Source organism: Babylonia areolata, chromosome 17, assembly GCF_041734735.1.
Source record: "Babylonia areolata isolate BAREFJ2019XMU chromosome 17, ASM4173473v1, whole genome shotgun sequence".
Lineage (NCBI taxonomy): Eukaryota > Metazoa > Mollusca > Gastropoda > Neogastropoda > Buccinidae > Babylonia > Babylonia areolata.
Window position 1 is genome coordinate 25,130 of NC_134892.1, and position 25,216 is coordinate 50,345.

The following is a 25,216-nucleotide window of genomic DNA, read 5'->3' on the forward strand; positions in this document are numbered from 1 at the left end:
GAGGTGTGTGACACGGGGTAGATGTACTATGTAAACAGTGAGGTGTGTGACACAGGGTGGATGTACCATGTAAACAGTGAGGTGTGTGACACAGGGTGGATGTACCATGTAAACAGTGAGGTGTGTGACACGGGGTGGATGTACCATGTAAACAGTGAGGTGTGTGACACCAGGTGGATGTACCATGTAAACAGTGAGGTGTGTGACACAGGGTGGATGTACCATGTAAACAGTGAGGTGTGTGACACAGGGTGGATGTACCATGTAAACAGTGAGGTGTGTGACACAGGGTGGATGTACCATGTAAACAGTGAGGTGTGTGACACAGGGTGGATGTACCATGTAAACAGTGAGGTGTGTGACACAGGGTGGATGTACCATGTAAACAGTGAGGTGTGTGACACCGGGTGGATGTACTATGTAAACAGTGAGGTGTGTGACACAGGGTGGATGTACCATGTAAACAGTGAGGTGTGTGACACAGGGTGGATGTACTATGTAAACAGTGAGGTGTGTGACACAGGGTGGATGTACCATGTAAACAGTGAGGTGTGTGACACAGGGTGGATGTACCATGTAAACAGTGAGGTGTGTGACACAGGGTGGATGTACCATGTAAACAGTGAGGTGTGTGACACAGGGTAGATGTACTATGTAAACAGTGAGGTGTGTGACACGGGGTGGATGTACCATGTAAACAGTGAGGTGTGTGACACAGGGTGGGTGTACTATGTAAACAGTGAGGTGTGTGACACGGGGTGGATGTACCATGTAAACAGTGAGGTGTGTGACACAGGGTGGGTGTACTATGTAAACAGTGAGGTGTGTGACACAGGGTGGATGTACCATGTAAACAGTGAAGTGTATGATTTTTTCTTAAGCTGTTGTTACTTATTCCAATTTACCATCTTAAATAAAAATTTGATTTTGATTTCCGACACCCCCCCCCTCCCCACATACACACACCACACACAAAAGAAAAATGTGTCACACATCGACACTGACATAATTATTTTTTGATTTGGCATCCAGAAAGACGCATATAAATTAACCTGGGGGCTTGGAAGATTTCAGAAAACTGCATAATCAGGAACCCTGCTAGGATAGGATTAATTATCATAACGTTTGCATCAATTAAGGTAAAATGAGGGTTAACATTCCTTCTTCAGCTTAAACGTATCCTGTGCAATCTTGCAAATCTTAAGGAATTTACTAAGTCTAAGGAGAACCCGTTTACGTGCACTGTTGCAGAGACAGATTCACAGAGAGAGAGAGATATGGACGAACATTTCGCTATGTTTCATTATGAATATAAAAAAAAATTTAAAAAACATATTCGATTTTTCGATTTATGAAAGGGGAGGGGGGGAGGGAGAGAGAGATATGAAAAGATGGAACTGGAAGTAAAGGTACAGAAAGTGGAACCCGAAACTTTCAAGAGTAGATATTGAACGCAGTTAAGGACAGGGGAAAACTCTGAAACAAAAACAATTATATAGAAAATTTGAGCAACAACAGGAGAGGATTATCCTTAAAATGTGTTCTGTAGTAGACATTATAAATAGTAAATACGAAGACAAAAAATGGTACGGGAGTGGGTTAGATGTCGGAAGCAAAAAGACTTACAACAGGGCCAAAGTGCGTGCGAAGATTCACACAGATCTAAAATGAATATTTGAAGCCAAAACGCGTGCGAATATTCGTACAGATAATCAAACACGTTTTCAGCGAGGTAAACTGATCATTCTAGTCTATCCGAGTTGATAACCTGTTTAAATCATGTTGCTTTGCTGTCGCTCAGGCACAATGCAACGTGTTGCCGTTTTCTGCAGACAGACACATACCGGTGTACACAACTGAGAGTCCGCATTTCAACCAAACAAATGTATACGTATGCATGTATACATATATCTCGCGCTTCGTACTTTCTGGTCCCTTTTTGTTTTGTTGTTTATGATATACAGTTCTGTGGGGTACATTACAATTTATTTCTTTTCCAGTTGTTTCCTTGGGATTTCTTTCTTTTCCTGAACAAATTGGAGGAGCGTGTGGACCGGATGTTGGAAAGTTGTGTTCGGAATGGCAGCTATCCATGATCAAGAGAGATCTGTTCCGTAAGCTTAGTAAAGACTTTGGGCAAACTGGTAATTATATATATATATATATATATATTTATTCATTCGATTGCTTATTGGGACAACAATAAGGAGAAACCTCTTTTTATTTATCTTTAATGATAAAATGACTTGTTTTACTGGAACGAAGTAAAATATAGTTTTTTAGAATAAGTAAGCTTAACGAAGAACGTATGCGTATGACTCATTTCATTTGTGATGGTATGTTTACTAACTGTAACTTATAAGTGTGGAAATCGTTCGTATTATTAATGTGTTATTTCAAACTGTACGACTAAGACAGGAAATTAAAATTGTTAGTATAAAAAGCAGATAGCGGTAATCCTGCAGTTTAGAATACTCAGATAGCAATAGTGATGGAGATCTAAAGTGCGAAAAATAAATATATTTCATCAGGACGTTAACTTTTATGATTCCGTCACGTGGGTTTCAGGGGAAAGCCCGTTTGGTCTAGATCTAGATGTTGGCAGCCACTGACACATTTCGACAGTTGTCTCGGCGGGTAGATACTGTGAACACTAATAATCCTCTTAAGAGTGCTCCACTTAGAGAATACTCCAAATAATTGCGGTGTGTGGTTTAAGTTGTTTGCTGTTGTTTTTTGTTTGTTTGTTGTTGTTGTTTGTAATGTATTTCTGTGCTGCAGTCTTCAACAGACTTTACATTGTATTTTATACAGTGCCTGAGTAGTGTTTACAGACTGTAACCCGGTTATGCCTACAGTGTGTTCAAACGTGTGTCCAAACTTTAATATGTATTCCATAGTGCGTTATTCATGTAAAGAGTGAATGTGCATTAACTATTGTATTAGTTATTTTTATTACTAAGTAACTGTAAATATAGTAATATATATATATATATATATATATATATATATATATATATATATATATATATATATATATAAACACGTCTGAAACTGAAATTTGATTTCAGTTACATATTAAAACTCACACACAGACACACACACACACACACACACACAGATATATATATATATATATATATATATATATATATATATATATATATATATATATATATATATCACACACACACACACACACACACACACACATATATATATATATATATATATATATATATATATATATATATATATATCTGTGTGTGTGTGTGTGTGTGTGTGTGTGTGTGGTATCATGTTGTAATTGGAGTAAGGCTGCACAGAGACTGAGAGTGAGAGAGAGAGGAGAGAAAAGGAAGAAGCAGATCGTTGGAGTTCAGGCGTACGGACACAATGTCAATTCAGACAGCCTGTTGATGTAATACAAGTTTTGTTAGCGGTGTATAGATCAGAAGCAAATTTTGTCTTTCTCCTAAATATTCACATCGGGCCATTAGGACCTATTAACTGTTGTGATCCCTGTGACCTTGTTCCCTGTGACCCTGTTCCCTGTGACTTGTTCCCTGTGACCTTGTTCCCTGTGACCTTGTTCCCTGTAACCCTGCTTCCTGTGATTTGTTGTTCCCTGTGATTTGTTGTTCCCTGTGACTTGTTGCCCGTGACCCTGTTCCCTGTGACTTGTTGTTCCCTGTGACTTGTTCCCTGTAATCATGTTCCCTGTGAATTGTTGTTCCCTGTGACTTGTTGTTCCCTGTAACCATATTCCCTGTGACTTGTTGTTCCCTGTAACCATGTTCCCTGTCAATTGTGTTTCCTTGTAACCATGTTCCCTGTGACTTGTTCCTTGTGACCCTGTTCCCTGTGACTTGTTCCTTGTGACTATGTTCCCTGTGAATTGTTTTTCAATGTGACTGGTTATTCCCTGTAACCATGTTCCCTGTGAATTGTTTTTCCCTGTAACCATGTTCCCTGTTACTTGTTGTCCCCTGTGACCCTATTCCCTGTGATTTGTTGTTCCCTGTAACCATGTTCCCTGTGACTGGTTGTCCACTGTAACCATGTTCCCTGTGACTTGTTCCCTGTAACCATGTTCCCTGTTACTTGTCTCCTGTGACCCTGTTCCCTTGACTTGTTGTTCCCTGTGACTTGTTGTTCCGTGTGACTCTGTTCCCTGTGACCCTGTGACTTGTTGTTCCCTGTGACTTGTTGTTCCGTGTGACTTGTTGTTCCGTGTGACTCTGTTCCCTGTGACCCTGTGACTTGCTGTTCCCTGTGACTTGTTGTTCCCTGTGACTTGTTGTTCCGTGTGACTCTGTTCCCTGTGACCCTGTGACTTGCTGTTCCATGTGACTTGTTGTTCCCTGTGACTTGTTGTTCCGTGTGACCCTGTTCCCTGTGACCAGTTGTTCCCTGTGACTTGTTGTTCCCTGTACTTGTTGTTCCCTGTGACTTGTTGTTCCCTGTGACCCTGTTCCCTGTGACTTGTTGTTCCCTGTGACCCTGTTCTTTGTGACTTGTTTTTCCGTGTGACCCTGTTCCCTATGACTTGTTGTTCCCTGTGACATGTTCCCTATGACTTGTTGTTCCCTGTAACTTGTTCCCTGTGACATGTTCCCTGTGACTTGTTGTTCCCTGTGACATGTTCCCTGTGACGAGTTGTTCCCTGTGACCCTGTGACTTGTTCCCTGTGACTTGTTGTTCCCTGTGACATGTTCCCTGTGACGAGTTGTTCCCTGTGACATGTTCCCTGTGACGAGTTGTTCCCTGTGACCCTGTGACTTGTTCCCTGTGACTTGTTGTTCCCTGTGACTTGTTCCCTGTGACTTGTTGTTCCCTGTGACATGTTCCCTGTGACTTGTTGTTCCCTGTGACTTGTTCCCTGTGACTTGTTCCCTGTGACTTGTTGTTCCCTGTGACATGTTCCCTGTGACGAGTTGTTCCCTGTGACCCTGTGACTTGTTCCCTATGACTTGTTCCCTGTAACTTGTTCCCTGTGACTTGTTCCCTGTGACTTGTTGTTCCCTGTGACATGTTCCCTGTGACGAGTTGTTCCCTGTGACCCTGTGACTTGTTCCCTATGACTTGTTCCCTGTAACTTGTTCCCTGTGACATGTTCCCTGTGACTTGTTGTTCCCTGTGACATGTTCCCTGTGACGAGTTGTTCCTTGTGACCCTGTGACTTGTTCCCTGTGACTTGTTCCCTGTAACTTGTTCCCTGTGACTTGTTCCATGAGACTTGTTGTTCCCTGTAACCCTCTCCCTGTGACTTGTTCCCTATGATTTGTTGTTCCCTGTGACCCTGTTCCATGTGTACCTGTTCCCTGTGACCCTGTTTCATGTGTACCTGTTCCCTGTGACCCTGTTCCATGTGTACCTGTTCCCTGTGACCCTGTTCCATGTGTACCTGTTCCCTGTGACCCTGTTCCATGTGTACCTGTTCCCTGTGACCCTGTTCCATGTGTACCTGTTCCCTGTGACCCTGTTCCATGTGTACCTGTTCCCTGTGACCCTGTTCCATGTGTACCTGTTCCCTGTGACCCTGTTTCATGTGTACCTGTTCCCTGTGACCCTGTTCCATGTGTACCTGTTCCCTGTGACCCTGTTCCATGTGTACCTGTTCCCTGTGACCCTGTTTCATGTGTACCTGTTCCCTGTGACCCTGTTCCATGTGTACCTGTTCCCTGTGACCCTGTTCCATGTGTACCTGTTCCCTGTGACCCTGTTCCATGTGTACCTGTTCCCTGTGACCCTGTTCCATGTGTACCTGTTCCCTGTGACCCTGTTTCATGTGTACCTGTTCCCTGTGACCCTGTTCCATGTGTACCTGTTCCCTGTGACCCTGTTCCATGTGTACCTGTTCCCTGTGACCCTGTTCCATGTGTACCTGTTCCCTGTGACCCTGTTCCATGTGTACCTGTTCCCTGTGACCCTGTTTCATGTGTACCTGTTCCCTGTGACCCTGTTCCATGTGTACCTGTTCCCTGTGACCCTGTTCCATGTGTACCTGTTCCCTGTGACCCTGTTCCATGTGTACCTGTTCCCTGTGACCCTGTTTCATGTGTACCTGTTCCCTGTGACCCTGTTTCATGTGTACCTGTTCCCTGTGACCCTGTTCCATGTGTACCTGTTCCCTGTGACCCTGTTCCATGTGTACCTGTTCCCTGTGACCCTGTTCCATGTGTACCTGTTCCCTGTGACCCTGTTCCATGTGTACCTGTTCCCTGTGACCCTGTTCCATGTGTACCTGTTCCCTGTGACCCTGTTTCATGTGTACCTGTTCCCTGTGACCCTGTTCCATGTGTACCTGTTCCCTGTGACCCTGTTTCTGTGTCCCTGTTCCTTGTGATTTGTTGTTCGGAATGTTCCCTGTGATCATGTTCCCTGTGATCATGTTCCCTGTGACTTGTTCCCTGTGACCCTTTTTCCCATTAATTGTTTTTGCCTGTGACTTGTTAACTGTGACCCTGTTTCCTATGACCTTGCCTGTGACCTTATTCTCTGTGAACTTCTTTTCTGTGAACTTGCTTCCTGTGACATCGTTCCCCATGACTTTTATCTCATATGTCTATAAGCAGCTACAAGAATTCGCTTTGAGATTACGAGGGCTATTGAAAGTTTTTACGAATGATCAGATGAGTTCAAGAATTGTTCAACAAAATGTTAATGTGTGTCGCAGCTCCGGGTAGTCCCAATGATAAAAGTGTCTTTTAACCGATTTTGTCATTAGCTGTGTAATTATTCGAGATTCTAAGGACATGTAGAACAGGCTCCGTACACATATTAATGAAACATGAATGCACACACATCGACATACCCATTCCCATACGTGCACATTATACTTGCGTCCATATACTACCCACAAACCATCACAAATTCCACTCTGTACCTGCCCGCATGGAAAAATAATGTTATGAAATCATGTTTACAGAGATACCTGCTGTGCCCGCAACGAGGAAGACCCTCTGACACAGCAGTGGCCACAGCATTGGCCACCAATCATCCACAGCAGTGGGCCATCATCCACAGCAGTGGGCCATCATCCACAGCAGTGGGCCATCATCCACAGCATTGGCCACCAATCATCCACAGCAGTGGGCCATCATCCACAGCATTGGCCACCAATCATCCACAGCAGTGGGCCATCATCCACAGCAGTGGGCCACCATCCACAGCAATGAGCCACCATCCACAGCAGTGGGCCATCATCCACAGCATTGGCCACCAATCATCCACAGCAGTGGGCCATCATCCACAGCATTGGCCACCAATCATCCAAAGCAGTGGGCCATCATCCAAAGCATTGGCCACCAATCATCCACAGCAGTGGGCCATCATCCAAAGCAGTGGGCCACCATCCACAGCAATGAGCCACCATCCACAGCAGTGGGCCATCATTCACAGCAGTGGGCCATCATCCACAGCAGTGGGCCACCAATCATTCACAGCAGTGGGCCATCATCCACAGCAGTGGGCCACCAATCATCCACAGCAGTGGGCCATCATCCACAGCAGTGGGCCGCCATCCACAGCAATGAGCCACCATCCACAGCAGTGGGCCATCATTCACAGCAGTGGGCCATCATCCACAGCAGTGGGCCACCAATCATTCACAGCAGTGGGCCATCATCCACAGCAGTGAGCCATCATCCACAGCAGTGAGCCACCATCCACAGCAGTGGGCCACCAGTCATCCACAGCAGTGGGCCACCAGTCATCCACAGCAGTGAGCCATCATCCACAGCAGTGAGCCATTGGTCATCCACAGCAGTGAGCCGTCAATCATCCACAGCAGTGGGCCATCAATCATCCACAGCAGTGAACCATCAATCATCCACAGCAGTGGGCCATCAATCATCCACAGCAGTGAACCATCAATCATCCACAGCAGTGGGCCACCAGTCATCCACAGCAGTGGGCCATACATCATCCACAGCAGTGGGCCATCAATCATCCACAGCAGTGAACCACCAGTCATCCACAGCAGTGAGCCGTCAATCATCCACAGCAGTGAACCATCAGTCATCCACAGCAGTGAACCATCAATCATCCACAGCAGTGAACCATCAGTCATCCACAGCAGTGAACCATCAATCATCCACAGCAGTGAACCATCAGTCATCCACAGCAGTGAACCATCAATCATCCACAGCAGTGGGCCATCAATCATCCACAGCAGTGGGCCACCAATCATCCACAGCAGTGAACCATCAATCATCCACAGCAGTGAACCATCAATCATCCACAGCAGTGGGCCACCAATCATCCACAGCAGTGAACCATCAATCATCCACAGCAGTGAACCATCAATCATCCACAGCAGTGAACCATCAATCATCCACAGCAGTGGGCCACCAATCATCCACAGCAGTGGGCCACCAATCATTCACAGCAGTGGGCCCTCAATCATCCACAGGAGTGGGCCACCAATCATCCACAGCAGTGAACCATCAATCATCCACAGCAGTGGGCCACCAATCATTCACAGCAGTGGGCCCTCAATCATCCACAGCAGTGGGCCACCAATCATCCACAGCAGTGAACCATCAATCATCCACAGCAGTGGGCCACCAATCATTCACAGCAGTGAGCCATCAATCATCCACAGCAGTGGGCCATCAGTCATCCACAGGAGTGGGCCACCAATCATCCACAGCAGTGAACCATCAATCATCCACAGCAGTGGGCCATCAATCATCCACAGGAGTGGGCCACCAATCATCCACAGCAGTGGGCCATCAATCATCCACAGCAGTGAACCATCAATCATCCACAGCAGTGAACCATTGGTCATCACTTGAGAAATGCTAAATATCAGCTGACTCACTTCTGTCTTCCTTGTAAGCAACAGGAGAAATGAAGAGAGGAGAGAACTTCTCTATAGACAAAAGCAGCTTCACGATAGTTGCTGTGACCAAGCCCGTCCTAAGATGAGGTTGTTGGCAATATCTGATTTATAGGACGGCTCTTGGTTTCTTGCGTGTGTTGTAATTTTGAGTTTTGTTTGCAGTCTGCTGACATTGACAACCATCATGCTAACCCCCGTGTGTTGCCACAGACTGTGGCTGTACCGCACAGGTCGACTCGTTTTGCTCACCTTGTCATTGACATTCCTGTTCCTCTACCTCTTCGCCAGCATCTACACTGAGCCTGTGATCTATGTGCTGGAGCAAGGCTTCCCCCTAGTTCCACTAGAGCACACCAGGGATCCACAATCGCTATTGGCCATCCACGTGCACCCTTTCACTGCATGGGCAGTAACCCAAATGTGGGGCTCGGCCCACCACCACCGAATCCTGCACTACGACCAGTGTAAGAAACTCATCTCAGGAGACCCCGCCGCTCTGAGAGACGCGCACCGCTTCATGGCCACAGCCTTCCCCCTCGTCCGCAACGACCACACCTACATCCGGGACACTTACAACTGCACGCGCTTTGTGCAAGAGCGAGGCTACATCCTAGATGCCTCCGAGAAGGAGAAGGAATTCCCCATTGCGTTCAGCGTGGTGTTCTACAAAGACATCGAGCAAATGGAGCGGCTTCTCCGCGCCATCTACCGGCCCCACAATCTGTACTGTTTGCACCTGGACAAAAAGAGTCCACCTTCCACGTGGAGAGCCGTGCGAGGTAGGTGTATGTGTGTCCCTGTGTGTGTGTCTGTGAGTGTGTGTGTGTGTGTGTCTGTGTGTTCCCCACGGATACTGAATATATGAGGGTCATTCAATAAATAAGGTGAATTTTTCGGTATAAGGACTTCTAATACAGATAGAAGCTTACTTCTTTCTTTTTTTTTCTTTTTTTTTTTCAACGTAGTCTCCCAGCACTGTCACACACTTTTCCCATCTGTGCACAAGCTTCCGTATTCCCTCAGCGTAAAAATCTTTGGACTGATGTCTCAGCCAGTCGCTCACAACACTTTTGACTTCATCGTCACTTTCAAACTTCGTGCCTCTCGTGAACGCTTTCAAGGGACCAAACAGGTGAAAGTCTGAAGGGGCAAGGTCTGGGCTGTAAGGGGGATGAGGGAGCAGTTCCCAGCCCAGCTCGTTGATGGTCTGCACCGTTCGGGCTGCTGTGTGAGGCCTTGGCACCCACCGGCAGCTGACCTTCGAGTAGCCAAGTTTCAATTTTGTGTGCTGTCCCAACAGATAAGCTCAAAGTCCTTGCAATGTCATCCACTGTCACCCTTCTGTCAGACTGAATGAGGTCATTGACTGATTCGATCACCTCAGGAGACCTCACTTCTGTAGGCCTTCCAGGCCTGTCTTCATCCTCAACACTGCTCCGTCCTTCTTTAAACAATTTAGCCCACTTGTATACATTTTTTCGGCTGAAACATGTGGCACCATACACAGTTGACATTCTCCTATGAATTTCAACTGGTTTGCACCCTTCAGCAACCAAAAACTTGATAACTGACCGCTGTTCAATCCTGGAGCATGCTTCTTGGTCGGCCATCTTTGTTAATCGCCAAAACTCTCAAAGTTTTTTTTAATCTGCAAAACAAATTAAATCCATGTGAAAAAGAATTTAAAAAAAAAAAAAAAAAAAAAAAAAGGGAAGCTTCTATCTGTATTAGAAGTCCTTACACCGAAAAATTCACCTTATTTATTGAATGACCCTCGTAATTATACTGTCATTCATCAGTTTCCACACAGACACACACACACACACACACGCACGTACGCACAGATCAAAACTTAACATGATGGAGTGCCTACCCTGGGTGCAGGTGTGACGTCATGTCTGCCGAACGTGTTCCTGTCGTCACGTGCAGTGAGCGTGGAGTGGGGAGAGTTCAGCGTTCTGGAACCAGAACTGATCTGCATGCAGGACCTTTGGCACAACAAGACCTGGAGGTAGGTGGGGGAGGTGGGTGGTGAGATAGGTGGGGAGGTAGGTGGGGGATGTTGGGGAATGGGCGCCATACATCCGAGGTAAGTCCACATCAACAATCAATGCCGGAAAAAACGATCGTGATTGTGCTCTCATTGTGTTCATTGTGTTTGTCATGTTATTGCGTTCGCATTGTCGACATGTTCATTGTGGACTCATTGTGGACATGTTCATTGCGCTCTCATTGTGGACATGTTCATTGCGCTCTCACTGTGGACATGTTCATTGTGCTGTCATCGTCGACATATTCATTGTGCTGTCATCGTCGACATGTTCATTGTGCTCTCATTGTGGACATGTTCATTGTGCTGTCATCGTCGACATATTCATTGTGCTGTCATCGTCGACATGTTCATTGTGCTCTCATTGTGGACATGTTCATTGTGCTGTCATCGTCGACATGTTCTTTGCATTCTCATTGTGGACATGTTCATTGTACTCTCATTGTGGAGATGTTCATTACGCTCTCATTGTTGACATGATTTTTTTTTTGATTTTTTTTTTACATTATAGTTATTATTTATTTATTTATTTGTGTAAGCTTATCTATCATTTATTCACCTTTTTTTTTTTCCTCAAGGCCTGACTAAGCGCGTTGGGTTACGCTGCTGGTCAGGCATCTGCTTGGCAGATGTGGTGTAGCGTATATGGATTTGTCCGAACGCAGTGACGCCTCCTTGAGCTACTGAAACTGAAACTGTTGACATGTTCATTGTGCTCTCATTGTGGACATGTTCATTGTGCTGTCTTTGTCATGTTCATTGCACACTCATTGTTGGCATGTTCATTGTGCTCTCATTGTCGACATGTTCATTGCGCTCTTATTGTCGACATGTTCATTGCGCTTTCATTGTCAACATGTTCATTGTGTTCTCATTGTGGAGATGTTCATTGCGCTCTCATTGTCGACATGTTCATTTCGCTCTCATTGTGGACTGGCTATTTCACACTGACATACAAAATACCACTGACCAGTGCACAATGACAAAGAGTCCCACTGACCAGTGCACAATGACATAAAGAGTCCCACTGACCAGTGCACAATGACATAAAGAGTCCCACTGACCAGAGCACAATGACACATAAAGAATGCCACTGACCAGAGCACAATGACACATAAAGAATGCCACTGACCAGAGTACACTGCCACATAAAGAATCCCACTGACCAATGCACACTGACACATAAAGAATCCCACTGACCTGTGCACACTGACACATAAAGAATCTCACTGACCAGTGCACACTGACACATAAAGAATCCCACCGACCAGTGCACACTGACACATAAAGAATCCCACTGACCAGTGCACTGTGACATAAAGAATCCAACTGACCAGTGCACACTGACACATAAAGAATCCCACCGACCAGTGCACACTGACACATAAAGAATCCCACCGACTAGTGCACACTGACACATAAAAATACCACCGACCAGTGCAAACTGACACAAAGAATCCAACTGACCAGTGCACATTGACACATAAAGAATCCAACTGACCAGTGCACATTGACACATAAAGAATCCCACTGACTAGTGCACACTGACACATAAAAAATACCACCAACCAGTGCAAACTGACACATAAATAATCTCACTGACCAGTGCACACTGACACATAAAGAATCCCACCGACCAGTGCACACTGACACAAAGAATCTCACTGACCAGTACACATTGACACATAAATAATCCAACTGACCAGTGCACACTGACACATAAAAATACCACCGACCAGTGCAAACTGACACATAAATAATCCCACTGACCAGTGCACACTGACACATAAAGAATCCCACTGACCAGTGCACACTGACACATAAAAAATACCACCGACCAGTGCACACTGACACAAAGAATCCAACTGACCAGTGCACATTGACACATAAGGAATCACACTGACCAGTGCACACTGACACATAAAGAATCCCACTGACCTGTGCACACTGACACATAAATAATCTCACTGACCAGTGCACATTGACACATAAAGAGTCCAACTGACCAGTGCACACTGACACATAAAGAATCCCACTGACTAGTGCACACTGACACATAAAGAATCCAACTGACCAGTGCACATTGACACATAAAGAATCCAACTGACCAGTGCACATTGACACATAAGGAATCACACTGACCAGTGCACACTGACACATAAAGAATCCCACTGACTAGTGCACACTGACACATAAAAATACCACCGACCAGTGCAAACTGACACATAAATAATCCCACTGACCAGTGCACACTGACACATAAAGAATCCCACCGACCAGTGCACACTGACACAAAGAATCTCACTGACCAGTGCACACTGCCACATAAAGGAGAATCCCACTGACCAGTGCACACTGACACATAAAGGAGAATCCCACTGACCAGTGTACACTGCCACATAAAGGAGAAACCCACTGACGAATGTACACTGCCACATACAGGAGAATCCCACTGACCAATGCACTCTGACATAAAGAATCCCACTGACCAGTGCACACTGACACATAAAGAATCCCACTGACCAGTGCACACTGCCACATAAAGGAGAATCCCACTGACCAGTGCACACTGCCACATAAAGGAGAATCCCACTGACCAGTGCACACTGCCACATAAAGGAGAATCCCACTGACCAGTGTACACTGCCACATAAAGGAGAAACCCACTGACGAATGTACACTGCCACATACAGGAGAATCCCACTGACCAATGCACTCTGACATAAAGAATCCCACTGACCTGTGCACACTGACATAAAGAATCCAACTGACCAGTGCACACTGCCACATAAAGGAAAATCCCACTGACCAATGCATACTGCTACATAAAGGAGAATCCCACTGACCAGTGCACACTGACACATAAAGGAGAATCCCCTGACCAGTGCACACTGACACATAAAGGAGAATCCCCTGACCAGTGCACACTGACACATAAAGGAGAATCCCCTGACCAGTGCACACTGCCACATAAAGGAGAATCTCACTGACCAGTGAACACTGACATAAAGAATCCCACTGACCAGTGAACACTGACATAAAGAATCCCACTGACCAGTGCACACTGCCACATAAAGGAGAATCCCATTGACCAGTGCACACTGACATAAAGAATCCCACTGACCAGTGCACACTGACATAAAGAATCCCACTGACCAGTGCACACTGCCACATAGAGGAGAATCCCCTGACCAGTGCACACTGACACATAAAGGAGAATCCCCTGACCAGTGCACACTGCCACATAAAGGAGAATCTCACTGACCTGTGAACACTGCCACATAAAGGAGAATCTCACTGACCAGTGCACACTGACATAAAGAATCCCACTGACCAGTGCACACTGAGACATAAAGGAGAATCCCCTGACCAGGGCACACTGCCACATAAAGGAGAATCCCACTGACCAGTGCACACTGACACTTAAAGGAGAATCCCACTGACCAGTGCACACTGACACTTAAAGGAGAATCTCACTGACCAGTGCACACTGCCACATAAAGGAGAATCCCACTGACCAGTGCACACTGACACTTAAAGGAGAATCCCCTGACCAGTGCACACTGCCACATAAAGGAGAATCCCACTGACCAGTGCACACTGACATAAAGAATCCCACTGACCAGTGCACACTGCCACATAAAAGAGAATCCCACTGACCAGTGCACACTGCCACATAAAGAATCCCACTGACCAGTGCACACTGCCACATAAAGAATCCCACTGACCAGTGCACACTGCCACATAAAAGAGAATCCCACTGACCAGTGCACACTGACATAAAGAATCCCACTGACCAGTGCACACTGCCACATAAAGGAGAATCCCACTGACCAGTGCACACTGACATAAAGAATCCCACTGACCAGTGCACACTGACACATAAATAATCCCACCGACCACTGCACACTGATACATAAAAAATACCACCGACCAGTGCACACAGACACATAAATAATCCCACTGACCAGTGCACACAGACACATAAAGTATCCCACCGACCAGTGCACACTGACACATAAAGAATCCCACTGACCAGTGCACACAGACACATAAAGAATCCAACTGACCAGTGCACACTGACACATAAAGAATACCACCGACCAGTGCACACTGACACATAAAGAATCCCACCGACCAGTGCACACAGACACATAAAGAATCCCACTGACCAGTGCACACTGACACATAAAGAATCCCACCGACCAGTGCACACTCACACATAAATAATCCCACTGACCAGTGCACACAGACACATAAGGAATCACACTGACCAGTGCACACAGACACATAAAGAATCCCACCGACCAGTACACACAGACACATAAAGAATCCCACTGACCAGTGCACACTGACACATAAAAATACCACCGACCAGTGCAAACTGACACAAGGAATCCAACTGACCAGTGCACATGGACACATAAAGAATCCAACTGACCAGTGCACATTGACACATAAGGAATCACACTGACCAGTGCACACTGACACATAAAGAATCCCACTGACTAGTGCACACTGACACATAAAAATACCACCGACCAGTGCAAACTGACACATAAATAATCCCACTGACCAGTGCACACTGACACATAAAGAATCCCACCGACCAGTGCACACTGACACAAAGAATCTCACTGACCAGTACACATTGACACATAAATAATCCAACTGACCAGTGCACATTGACACATAAAGAATCCAACTGACCAGTGCACACTGACACATAAAGAATCCCACTGACCAGTGCACACTGACACATAAAGGAGAATCCCACACATAAAGAATCCCACTGACCAGTGGACACTGCCACATAAAGGACAATCCCACTGACCAGTGCACACTGACACATAAAGGAGAATCCCACTGACCAGTGTACACTGCCACATACAGGAGAATCCCACTGACCAATGCACTCTGAGATAAAGAATCCCACTGACCAGTGCACACTGACACATAAAGAATCCCACTGACCAGTGCACACTGCCACATAAAGGAGAATCTCACTGACCAGTGAACACTGACATAAAGAATCCCACTGACCAGTGAACACTGACATAAAGAATCCCACTGACCAGTGCACACTGCCACATAAAGGAGAATCCCACTGACCAGTGCACACTGACATAAAGAATCCCACTGACCAGTGCACACTGACATAAAGAATCCCACTGACCAGTGCACACTGCCACATAAAGGAGAATCTCACTGACCTGTGAACACTGCCACATAAAGGAGAATCTCACTGACCAGTGCACACTGACATAAAGAATCCCACTGACCAGTGCACACTGACACATAAAGGAGAATCCCCTGACCAGTGCACACTGCCACATAAAGGAGAATCCCACTGACCAGTGCACACTGACACTTAAAGGAGAATCTCACTGACCAGTGCACACTGCCACATAAAAGAGAATCCCACTGACCAGTGCACACTGACATAAAGAATCCCACTGACCAGTGCACACTGACACATAAAGGAGAATCCCCTGACCAGTGCACACTGCCACATAAAGGAGAATCCCACTGACCAGTGCACACTGACACTTAAAGGAGAATCCCCTGACCAGTGCACACTGACACATAAAGGAGAATCCCCTGACCAGTGCACACTGCCACATAAAGGAGAATCCCACTGACCAGTGCACACTGACACTTAAAGGAGAATCCCACTGACCAGTGCACACTGCCACATAAAAGAGAATCCCACTGACCAGTGCACACTGACATAAAGAATCCCACTGACCAGTGCACACTGCCACATAAAGGAGAATCCCACTGACCAGTGCACACTGACATAAAGAATCCCACTGACCAGTGCACACTGACACATAAATAATCCCACCGACCACTGCACACTGATACATAAAAAATACCACCGACCAGTGCACACAGACACATAAATAATCCCACTGACCAGTGCACACAGACACATAAAGTATCCCACCGACCAGTGCACACTGACACATAAAGAATCCCACTGACCAGTGCACACAGACACATAAAGAATCCAACTGACCAGTGCACACTGACACATAAAGAATACCACCGACCAGTGCACACTGACACATAAAGAATCCCACCGACCAGTGCACACAGACACATAAAGAATCCCACTGACCAGTGCACACTGACACATAAAGAATCCCACCGACCAGTGCACACTCACACATAAATAATCCCACTGACCAGTGCACACAGACACATAAGGAATCACACTGACCAGTGCACACAGACACATAAAGAATCCCACCGACCAGTACACACAGACACATAAAGAATCCCACTGACCAGTGCACACTGACACATAAAAATACCACCGACCAGTGCAAACTGACACAAGGAATCCAACTGACCAGTGCACATGGACACATAAAGAATCCAACTGACCAGTGCACATTGACACATAAGGAATCACACTGACCAGTGCACACTGACACATAAAGAATCCCACTGACTAGTGCACACTGACACATAAAAATACCACCGACCAGTGCAAACTGACACATAAATAATCCCACTGACCAGTGCACACTGACACATAAAGAATCCCACCGACCAGTGCACACTGACACAAAGAATCTCACTGACCAGTACACATTGACACATAAATAATCCAACTGACCAGTGCACATTGACACATAAAGAATCCAACTGACCAGTGCACACTGACACATAAAGAATCCCACTGACCAGTGCACACTGACACATAAAGGAGAATCCCACACATAAAGAATCCCACTGACCAGTGGACACTGCCACATAAAGGACAATCCCACTGACCAGTGCACACTGACACATAAAGGAGAATCCCACTGACCAGTGTACACTGCCACATACAGGAGAATCCCACTGACCAATGCACTCTGAGATAAAGAATCCCACTGACCAGTGCACACTGACACATAAAGAATCCCACTGACCAGTGCACACTGCCACATAAAGGAGAATCTCACTGACCAGTGAACACTGACATAAAGAATCCCACTGACCAGTGAACACTGACATAAAGAATCCCACTGACCAGTGCACACTGCCACATAAAGGAGAATCCCACTGACCAGTGCACACTGACATAAAGAATCCCACTGACCAGTGCACACTGACATAAAGAATCCCACTGACCAGTGCACACTGACACATAAAGGAGAATCTCACTGACCTGTGAACACTGCCACATAAAGGAGAATCTCACTGACCTGTGAACACTGCCACATAAAGGAGAATCTCACTGACCAGTGCACACTGACATAAAGAATCCCACTGACCAGTGCACACTGACACATAAAGGAGAATCCCCTGACCAGTGCACACTGCCACATAAAGGAGAATCCCACTGACCAGTGCACACTGACACTTAAAGGAGAATCTCACTGACCAGTGCACACTGACACTTAAAGGAGAATCCCACTGACCAGTGCACACTGCCACATAAAGGAGAATCCCACTGACCAGTGCACACTGACATAAAGAATCCCACTGACCAGTGCACACTGCCACATAAAAGAGAATCCCACTGACCAGTGCACACTGTCACATAAATAATCCCACTGACCAGTGCACACTGCCACATAAAGAATCCCACTGACCAGTGCACACTGCCACATAAAAGAGAATCCCACTGACCAGTGCACACTGACATAAAGAATCCCACTGACCAGTGCACACTGCCACATAAAAGAGAACCCCACTGACCAGTGCACACTGCCACATAAAGAATCCCACTGACCAGTGCACACTGACACATAAAGAATCCCACTGACCAGTGCACACTGACATAAAGAATCTCACTGACCAGTGCACACTGCCACATAAAAGAGAATCCCACTGACCAGTGCACACTGCCACATAAAGGAGAATCCCACTGACCAGTGCACACTGACATAAAGAATCCCACTGACCAGTGCACACTGCCACATAAAGGAGAATCTCACTGACCAGTGCACACTGACATAAAGAATCTCACTGACCAGTGCACACTGCCACATAAAGGAGAATCTCACTGACCAGTGCACACTGACATAAAGAATCCCACTGACCAGTGCACACTGCCACATAAAGGAGAATCTCACTGACCAGTGCACACTGACATAAAGAATCCCACTGACCAGTGCACACTGACACATAAAGGAGAATCTCACTGACCAGTGCACACTGACATAAAGAATCTCACTGACCAGTGCACACTGCCACATAAAGGAGAATCCCACTGACTAGTGCACACTGACATAAAGAATCCCACTGACCAGTGCACACTGCCACATAAAGGAGAATCTCACTGACCAGTGCACACTGACATAAAGAATCTCACTGACCAGTGCACACTGCCACATAAGGGAGAATCTTGTATTCTTGTTCTGAATATTGATGTTACGATGCTGCCCTCATGTAATGTAATCACATCATATTCAGATATTATTTTTTATAAATAATCTGCTTGTATATTTACCCCATGACCAATTGTCTCTTGTATTCCTTGTAATGATTAAGTTTCAATTTGCCTGTCTCCTGTCTTTCTTTTCTAAGGGCAGGATGAAATAAACCTGTATAAAGTTCTATCAGCCGACTGTTTTACCTTCAATAAAGATCATTGGACTTGTGGACAGGCAGGATGAAATAAACCTGTATAAAGTTCTATCAGCCGACTGTTTTACCTTCAATAAAGATCATTGGACTTGTGGACAGGCAGGATGAAATAAACCTGTATAACTTAGTTAACTATCAGCTGACTGTTTTACCTTCAATAAAGATCATTGGACTTGTGGACAGGCAGGATGAAATAAACCTGTATAACAATCAGCTGAGTGTTTTACCTTCAATAAAGATCATTGGACTTGTGGACAGGCAGGATGAAATAAACCTGTATAACAATCAGCTGAGTGTTTTACCTTCAATAAAGATCATTGGACTTGTGGACAGGCAGGATGAAATAAACCTGTATAACTTAGTTAACTATGAGCTGAGTGTTTTACCTTCAATAAAGATCATTGGACTTGTGGACAGGCAGGATGAAATAAACCTGTATAACTATCAGCCGACTGTTTTACCTTCAATAAAGATCATTGGACTTGTGGACAGGGCAGGATGAAATAAACCTGTATAACAATCAGCTGACTGTTTTACCTTCAATAAAGATCATTGGACTTGTGGACAGGCAGGATGAAATAAACCTGTATAACTATCAGCCGACTGTTTTACCTTCAATAAAGATCATTGGACTTGTGGACAGGGCAGGATGAAATAAACCTGTATAACTATCAGCCGACTGTTTTACCTTCAATAAAGATCATTTGGACTTGTGGACAGGCAGGATGAAATAAACCTGTATAATTATCAGCTGACTGTTTTACCTTCAATAAAGATCATTGGACTTGTGGACAGGGTAGGATGAAATAAACCTGTATAACTTAGTTAACTATCAGCTGAGTGTTTTACCTTCAATAAAGATCATTTGGACTAGTGGAAATGGTTGGGTGAAAAAAACAACAACCTGTATCAGCTTCCTGTTTAAAATGTTTTACCCGCAGTAAAAATCATTTGGACCAGTCTGCACCAATAAGCACTTGTGTGCACCTAACCACATCATTATGACACAGAGATGGTAGAATGGTTAAGACATTTATCTGCCAGTATAGTGTCGGTAAGGGTCAGGGTTTGAATCCTGGTCTCGCCCTTTCTGGCAAGTTTGGTGAAAATCAAACTGAGCATCCTGTCAGTCATGTAAGAGGATAAACTGAGGTCCCGTGTGCAGCATGCACTTGGTGCAGCAAAAAAAGAATGCAACAAAAGAATGGTAACGAAAGTGTCATCCACTGGCAAAATTCTGTTGAAGAAATCCCCAAATTTTATGTTTAGATTTCCCATGAGTTTCCTGTAACAAGTAAATATCATGCTTCTGTTCATGCAAACTGTCAAAGGTCACAAGTAAATATCATGCTTCTGTTCATGCAAACTGTCAAAGGTCACAAGTAAATATCATGCTTCTGTTCATGCACACTGTCAAAGACCTTTATGTTAATGCAGTCAGGGATTTTTGCAAACACATCTTTATGCAAATTGTCAGACACATCTCTGTGTTACAATTTACACATCGTGCGTGCGTGTGGGGGGGGGGGGGGGGGGAGGGGGGGGATGGGTGTAGTCTTCAGTTTTACGTCTTCCACTTTAAGTGATATTAGTGTGTGTGTGTGTGTGTGTGTGTGTGTTTCTGGGGCCACACAGATACTTCATTAATCTGACTGGTCAGGAGTTTCCCCTGAAGACCAATTTGCAGTTGGTGGAAATTCTCTCTGCATTCAACGGATCTAACGATGTGGACTGTACCACCAACAGGTAGGTACCTGACTAACGTCTTGTCTTTCAATCCCTCTGACTGTCTGTCTGTCTGCCTGCCTGCCTATGTATGTACGTATGTACCCCTGATAATGTTATAACCCTGTGCTGTCTGTCTGTCTGTCTGTCTGTCTGCCTGCCTATGTATGTACGAATGTACCCCTGATAATGTTATGTCAGCCTGCTTGTCTGTGTATGTACATATGTACCCTTGATAATGGTTTTTTTTTCTTTTTTTTCTCAAGGCCTGACTAAGCGCGTTGAGTTACGCTACTGATACTATCTGTCTGTCTGCCTGCCTGTGTATGTACGTATGTACCCCTGATAGAATTGTGACCCTGTGCTGTCTGTCTGTCTGTCTGCCTACATATGTACGTATGTACCCCTGATAATGTTATGACCCTGTGCTGAAGCAGTCGCCAGGACCATTCACAATGATAACACTTGATGTTTCTGTGTCCCCTCCACACAAGATAAACACTTGATGTTTCTGTGTCCCCTCCACACAAGATGGTGGCCACAAGATAAACACTTGATGTTTCTGTGTCCCCTCCACACAGGATGGTGGCCACAAGATAAACACTTGATGTTTCTGTGTCCCCTCCACACAAGATTGTTGCCAACAGATAAAGATGTTTCAGTGTCCCCCCAGTCATTACAGGTGCAGGTATAAAGATGTTTCAGTGCCCCCCCCCCCCCCCCCCATCATTACAAGTACACGTATAAAGATGTTTCAGTGCCCCCCCCCCCATCATTACAAGTACACGTATAAAGATGTTTCAGTGTCCCCCCCCCCCCCCCCCAGTCATTACAGGTACAGGTATAAAGATGTTTCAGTGACCCCCTAGTCATTACAGGTACAGGTATAAAGATGTTTCAGTGCCCCCCCCCCCCATCATTACAGGTACAGGTATAAAGATGTTTCAGTGACCCCCCAGGCATTACAGGTACAGGTATAAAGATGTTTCAGTGTCCCCCAGTCATTACAGGTATAAAGATGTTTCAGTGACCCCCCAGTCATTACAGGTACAGGTATAAAGATGTTTCAGTGTCCCCCCCCCCAGTCATTACAGGTACAGGTATAAAGATGTTTCAGTGACCCCCAGTCATTACAGGTATAAAGATGTTTCAGTGTCCCCCAGTCATTACAGGTATAAAGATGTTTCAGTGTCCCCCAGTCATTAAAGGCATAAAGATGTTTCAGTGTCCCCCCAGTCATTACAGGTATAAAGATGTTTCAGTGTCCCCCAGTCATTACAGGTATAAAGATGTTTCAGTGACACCCCCCCCCCCCAGTCATTACAGGTATAAAGATGTTTCAGTGTCCCCCAGTCATTACAGGTATAAAGATGTTTCAGTGTCCCCCCCCCCCCAGTCATTACAGGTATAAAGATGTTTCAGTGTCCCCCAGTCATTACAGGTATAAAGATGTTTCAGTGTCCCCCCAGTCATTACAGGTATAAAGATGTTTCAGTGACCCCCCCCCCCCCAGTCTTTACAGGTATAAAGATGTTTCAGTGTCCCCCCCAGTCATTACAGGTATAAAGATGTTTCAGTGTCCCCCCCAGTCATTACAGGTATAAAGATGTTTCAGTGACCCCCCCCCCCCCAGTCATTACAGGTATAAAGATGTTTCAGTGTCCCCCAGTCATTACAGGTATAAAGATGTTTCAGTGTCCCCCCAGTCATTACAGGTATAAAGATGTTTCAGTGACCCCCCCCCCCCAGTCTTTACAGGTATAAAGATGTTTCAGTGTCCCCCCCAGTCATTACAGGTATAAAGATGTTTCAGTGTCCCCCAGTCATTACAGGCATAAAGATGTTTCAGTGTCCCCCAGTCATTACAGGTATAAAGATGTTTCAGTGTCCCCCAGTCTTTACAGGTATAAAGATGTTTCAGTGTCCCCCCCAGTCATTACAGGTATAAAGATGTTTCAGTGTCCCCTAGTCATTACAGGCATAAAGATGTTTCAGTGTCCCCCAGTCATTACAGGTATAAAGATGTTTCAGTGTCCCCCAGTCATTACAGGTATAAAGATGTTTCAGTGTCCCCCCCCCCCAGTCATTACAGGTATAAAGATGTTTCAGTGTCCTCCAGTCATTACAGGTATAAAGATGTTTCAGTGACCCCCAGTCATTACAGGTATAAAGATGTTTCAGTGTCCCCCAGTCATTACAGGTATAAAGATGTTTCAGTGACCCCCAGTCATTACAGGTATAAAGATGTTTCAGTGACCCCCAGTCATTACAGGTATAAAGATGTTTCAGTGTCCCCCAGTCATTACAGGTATAAAGATGTTTCAGTGACCCCCCCAGTCATTACAGGTATAAAGATGTTTCAGTGTCCCCCAGTCGGTACAGGTATAAAGATGTTTCAGTGTCCCCCCCAGTCAGTATAGGGATGAAGACGTTTGAGTGTGTCCCCAGTCGGTACAGGTGCAGGTGGTACAACAATTTCGTGGCCCCGCACCACATCAAGCCCTTGAAGGGCAACCTGCACGTGGCGGCCAGCAGACCCTTCGTGGACTTCCTGCTGCACAGTCATGTGGCTGCTGACTTCCTGGACTGGGTCCGCAGCACAGAGGTGCCTGACGAGACCTTCTTCTCCTCCCTCAACCACAACCCTCACCTCCACGCCCCTGGCTCCTTTCTAGGTAATGTGTCTGTGGGGTGGGGGGAGAGTGGTGGTGGTGGTGGATGTTGTGGTGGATGGGGGAATGTTGTGGTGGTGGTGGATGGAGGAGTGTGGTGGATGGGGGAGTGTGGTGGTGGTATCTGAAGGAGGCGTCACAGCTTTCAGACAAATCCATATACACTGCACATCTGCTCGGCAGATACCTGACCAGCAACATAACCCAACTCGCTTTGTCAGACCTTGAGTGCATGAATATATACGTGTGTGTGTGTGTGTGTGTGTGTGTGTGTGTGTGCGCGCGCGCGCGCGCCTATCAAAGTGGTTTTTCTTCTACTGAAATTTGCCTGAGGACAACACTCGTTGCCATGGATTCTTTTTCAGTGCTACAAGTGTGTGCAAATGATGTGATGTATCTGTGACACTGATGAACACTCAGACCGTGTGTACACTGCAGGACCCCCCGACACGGACGCCAAGTTCAAACCTTATCTGTCCCGCTTCAAGAACTGGGGAGACAACTGGAAAGACGTGGAAGACAGACTCAACTTCTGCTGGCCTTGTCACGGAAAGCGTGTGCGCACCATTTGCATATTTGGTGTGGGTGACCTCCCTTCGCTGACGTCACGCAAAGAACTGTTTGCCAACAAATTTCATGCTGATTTCCAGCCATTGACTGTGGATTGTCTGGAGCAGTGGCTTTGGAACATGACGATGGCGGAATATTCTGGAATAGTTCGCTTCAATGTATCCTTTTACCGACAGCTCAGCAGTGTCCACAACCATGTAGTCAATCCCAACTATGGGTAAGGCTTTGTCATGTTCCGTGGCTTCACGCTGTGTTTTTAAGCCAGTGCGATGAGTCTCGTCCACAACGTTGGGGGTCTGCGCATGCGCATAGGAAGAAGACATCTTTTGGAACTCATCCGCTTTCATAATCAAAGTTTAATTACACATACTTAACCGTGACCCACTAGTGCAGACTCCGGCAGGGGTCTGACATTCCTGCCCTGTGCAAACTATTATCCGCCTATGCGGAGAAAACGAAAGTAGCTACGGCCAATAACCTCCCGGAAGTAGGTAACCTCCCATTTGCCCCCCTGACAAGTGCCCTCTTTTTCCGGCAGCCATCATGACTCCTGTTCCTGTGCTCTTCATATGGCTAAGTTTTTTCCTATTTTCTGTTTGTCTGTCGATTCTCTGGCATTCTTGTTTTTTGTCAAATTATGTCTCTAACCAGGTCACATAATTATATAGCTCGCTTGGGTGATCGCGCTAAATTAAGGCGCGATTGCAGTCGGTTCGCTGACACTCTGGGCCCTCTACTCCTGGCCCTCTCAACAACGCCAAC

The 25,216-nt window shown here is 45.8% G+C and overlaps 1 protein-coding gene across 1 annotated transcript; it reads left to right on the forward strand.

Moving 5' to 3' along the window:
• The first annotated feature begins 8,723 nt into the window (after positions 1 to 8,723).
• On the forward strand, positions 8,724 to 24,940 carry LOC143291418 (beta-1,3-galactosyl-O-glycosyl-glycoprotein beta-1,6-N-acetylglucosaminyltransferase-like). Its single transcript, XM_076601258.1, has 5 exons — positions 8,724 to 9,627; positions 10,733 to 10,859; positions 21,123 to 21,233; positions 23,661 to 23,887; positions 24,323 to 24,940. Exons 1-5 carry the CDS (start codon positions 9,033 to 9,035, stop codon positions 24,673 to 24,675), a joined length of 1,413 nt encoding a protein of 470 aa, XP_076457373.1. The 5' UTR covers positions 8,724 to 9,032; the 3' UTR covers positions 24,676 to 24,940.
• Positions 24,941 to 25,216: the final 276 nt, after the last annotated feature.

Excerpts from the sequence above, each read along its gene's own strand:
- LOC143291418 (XM_076601258.1), top strand. The coding sequence starts at position 9,033 with ATGCTAACCCCCGTGTGTTGCCACAGACTGTGGCTGTACCGCACAGGT. Across the intron at positions 9,628-10,732 it reads CACGTGGAGAGCCGTGCGAG|GTGTGACGTCATGTCTGCCG; the intron begins GTAGGTGTATGT and ends CCCTGGGTGCAG. Across the intron at positions 10,860-21,122 it reads TGGCACAACAAGACCTGGAG|ATACTTCATTAATCTGACTG; the intron begins GTAGGTGGGGGA and ends GGGGCCACACAG.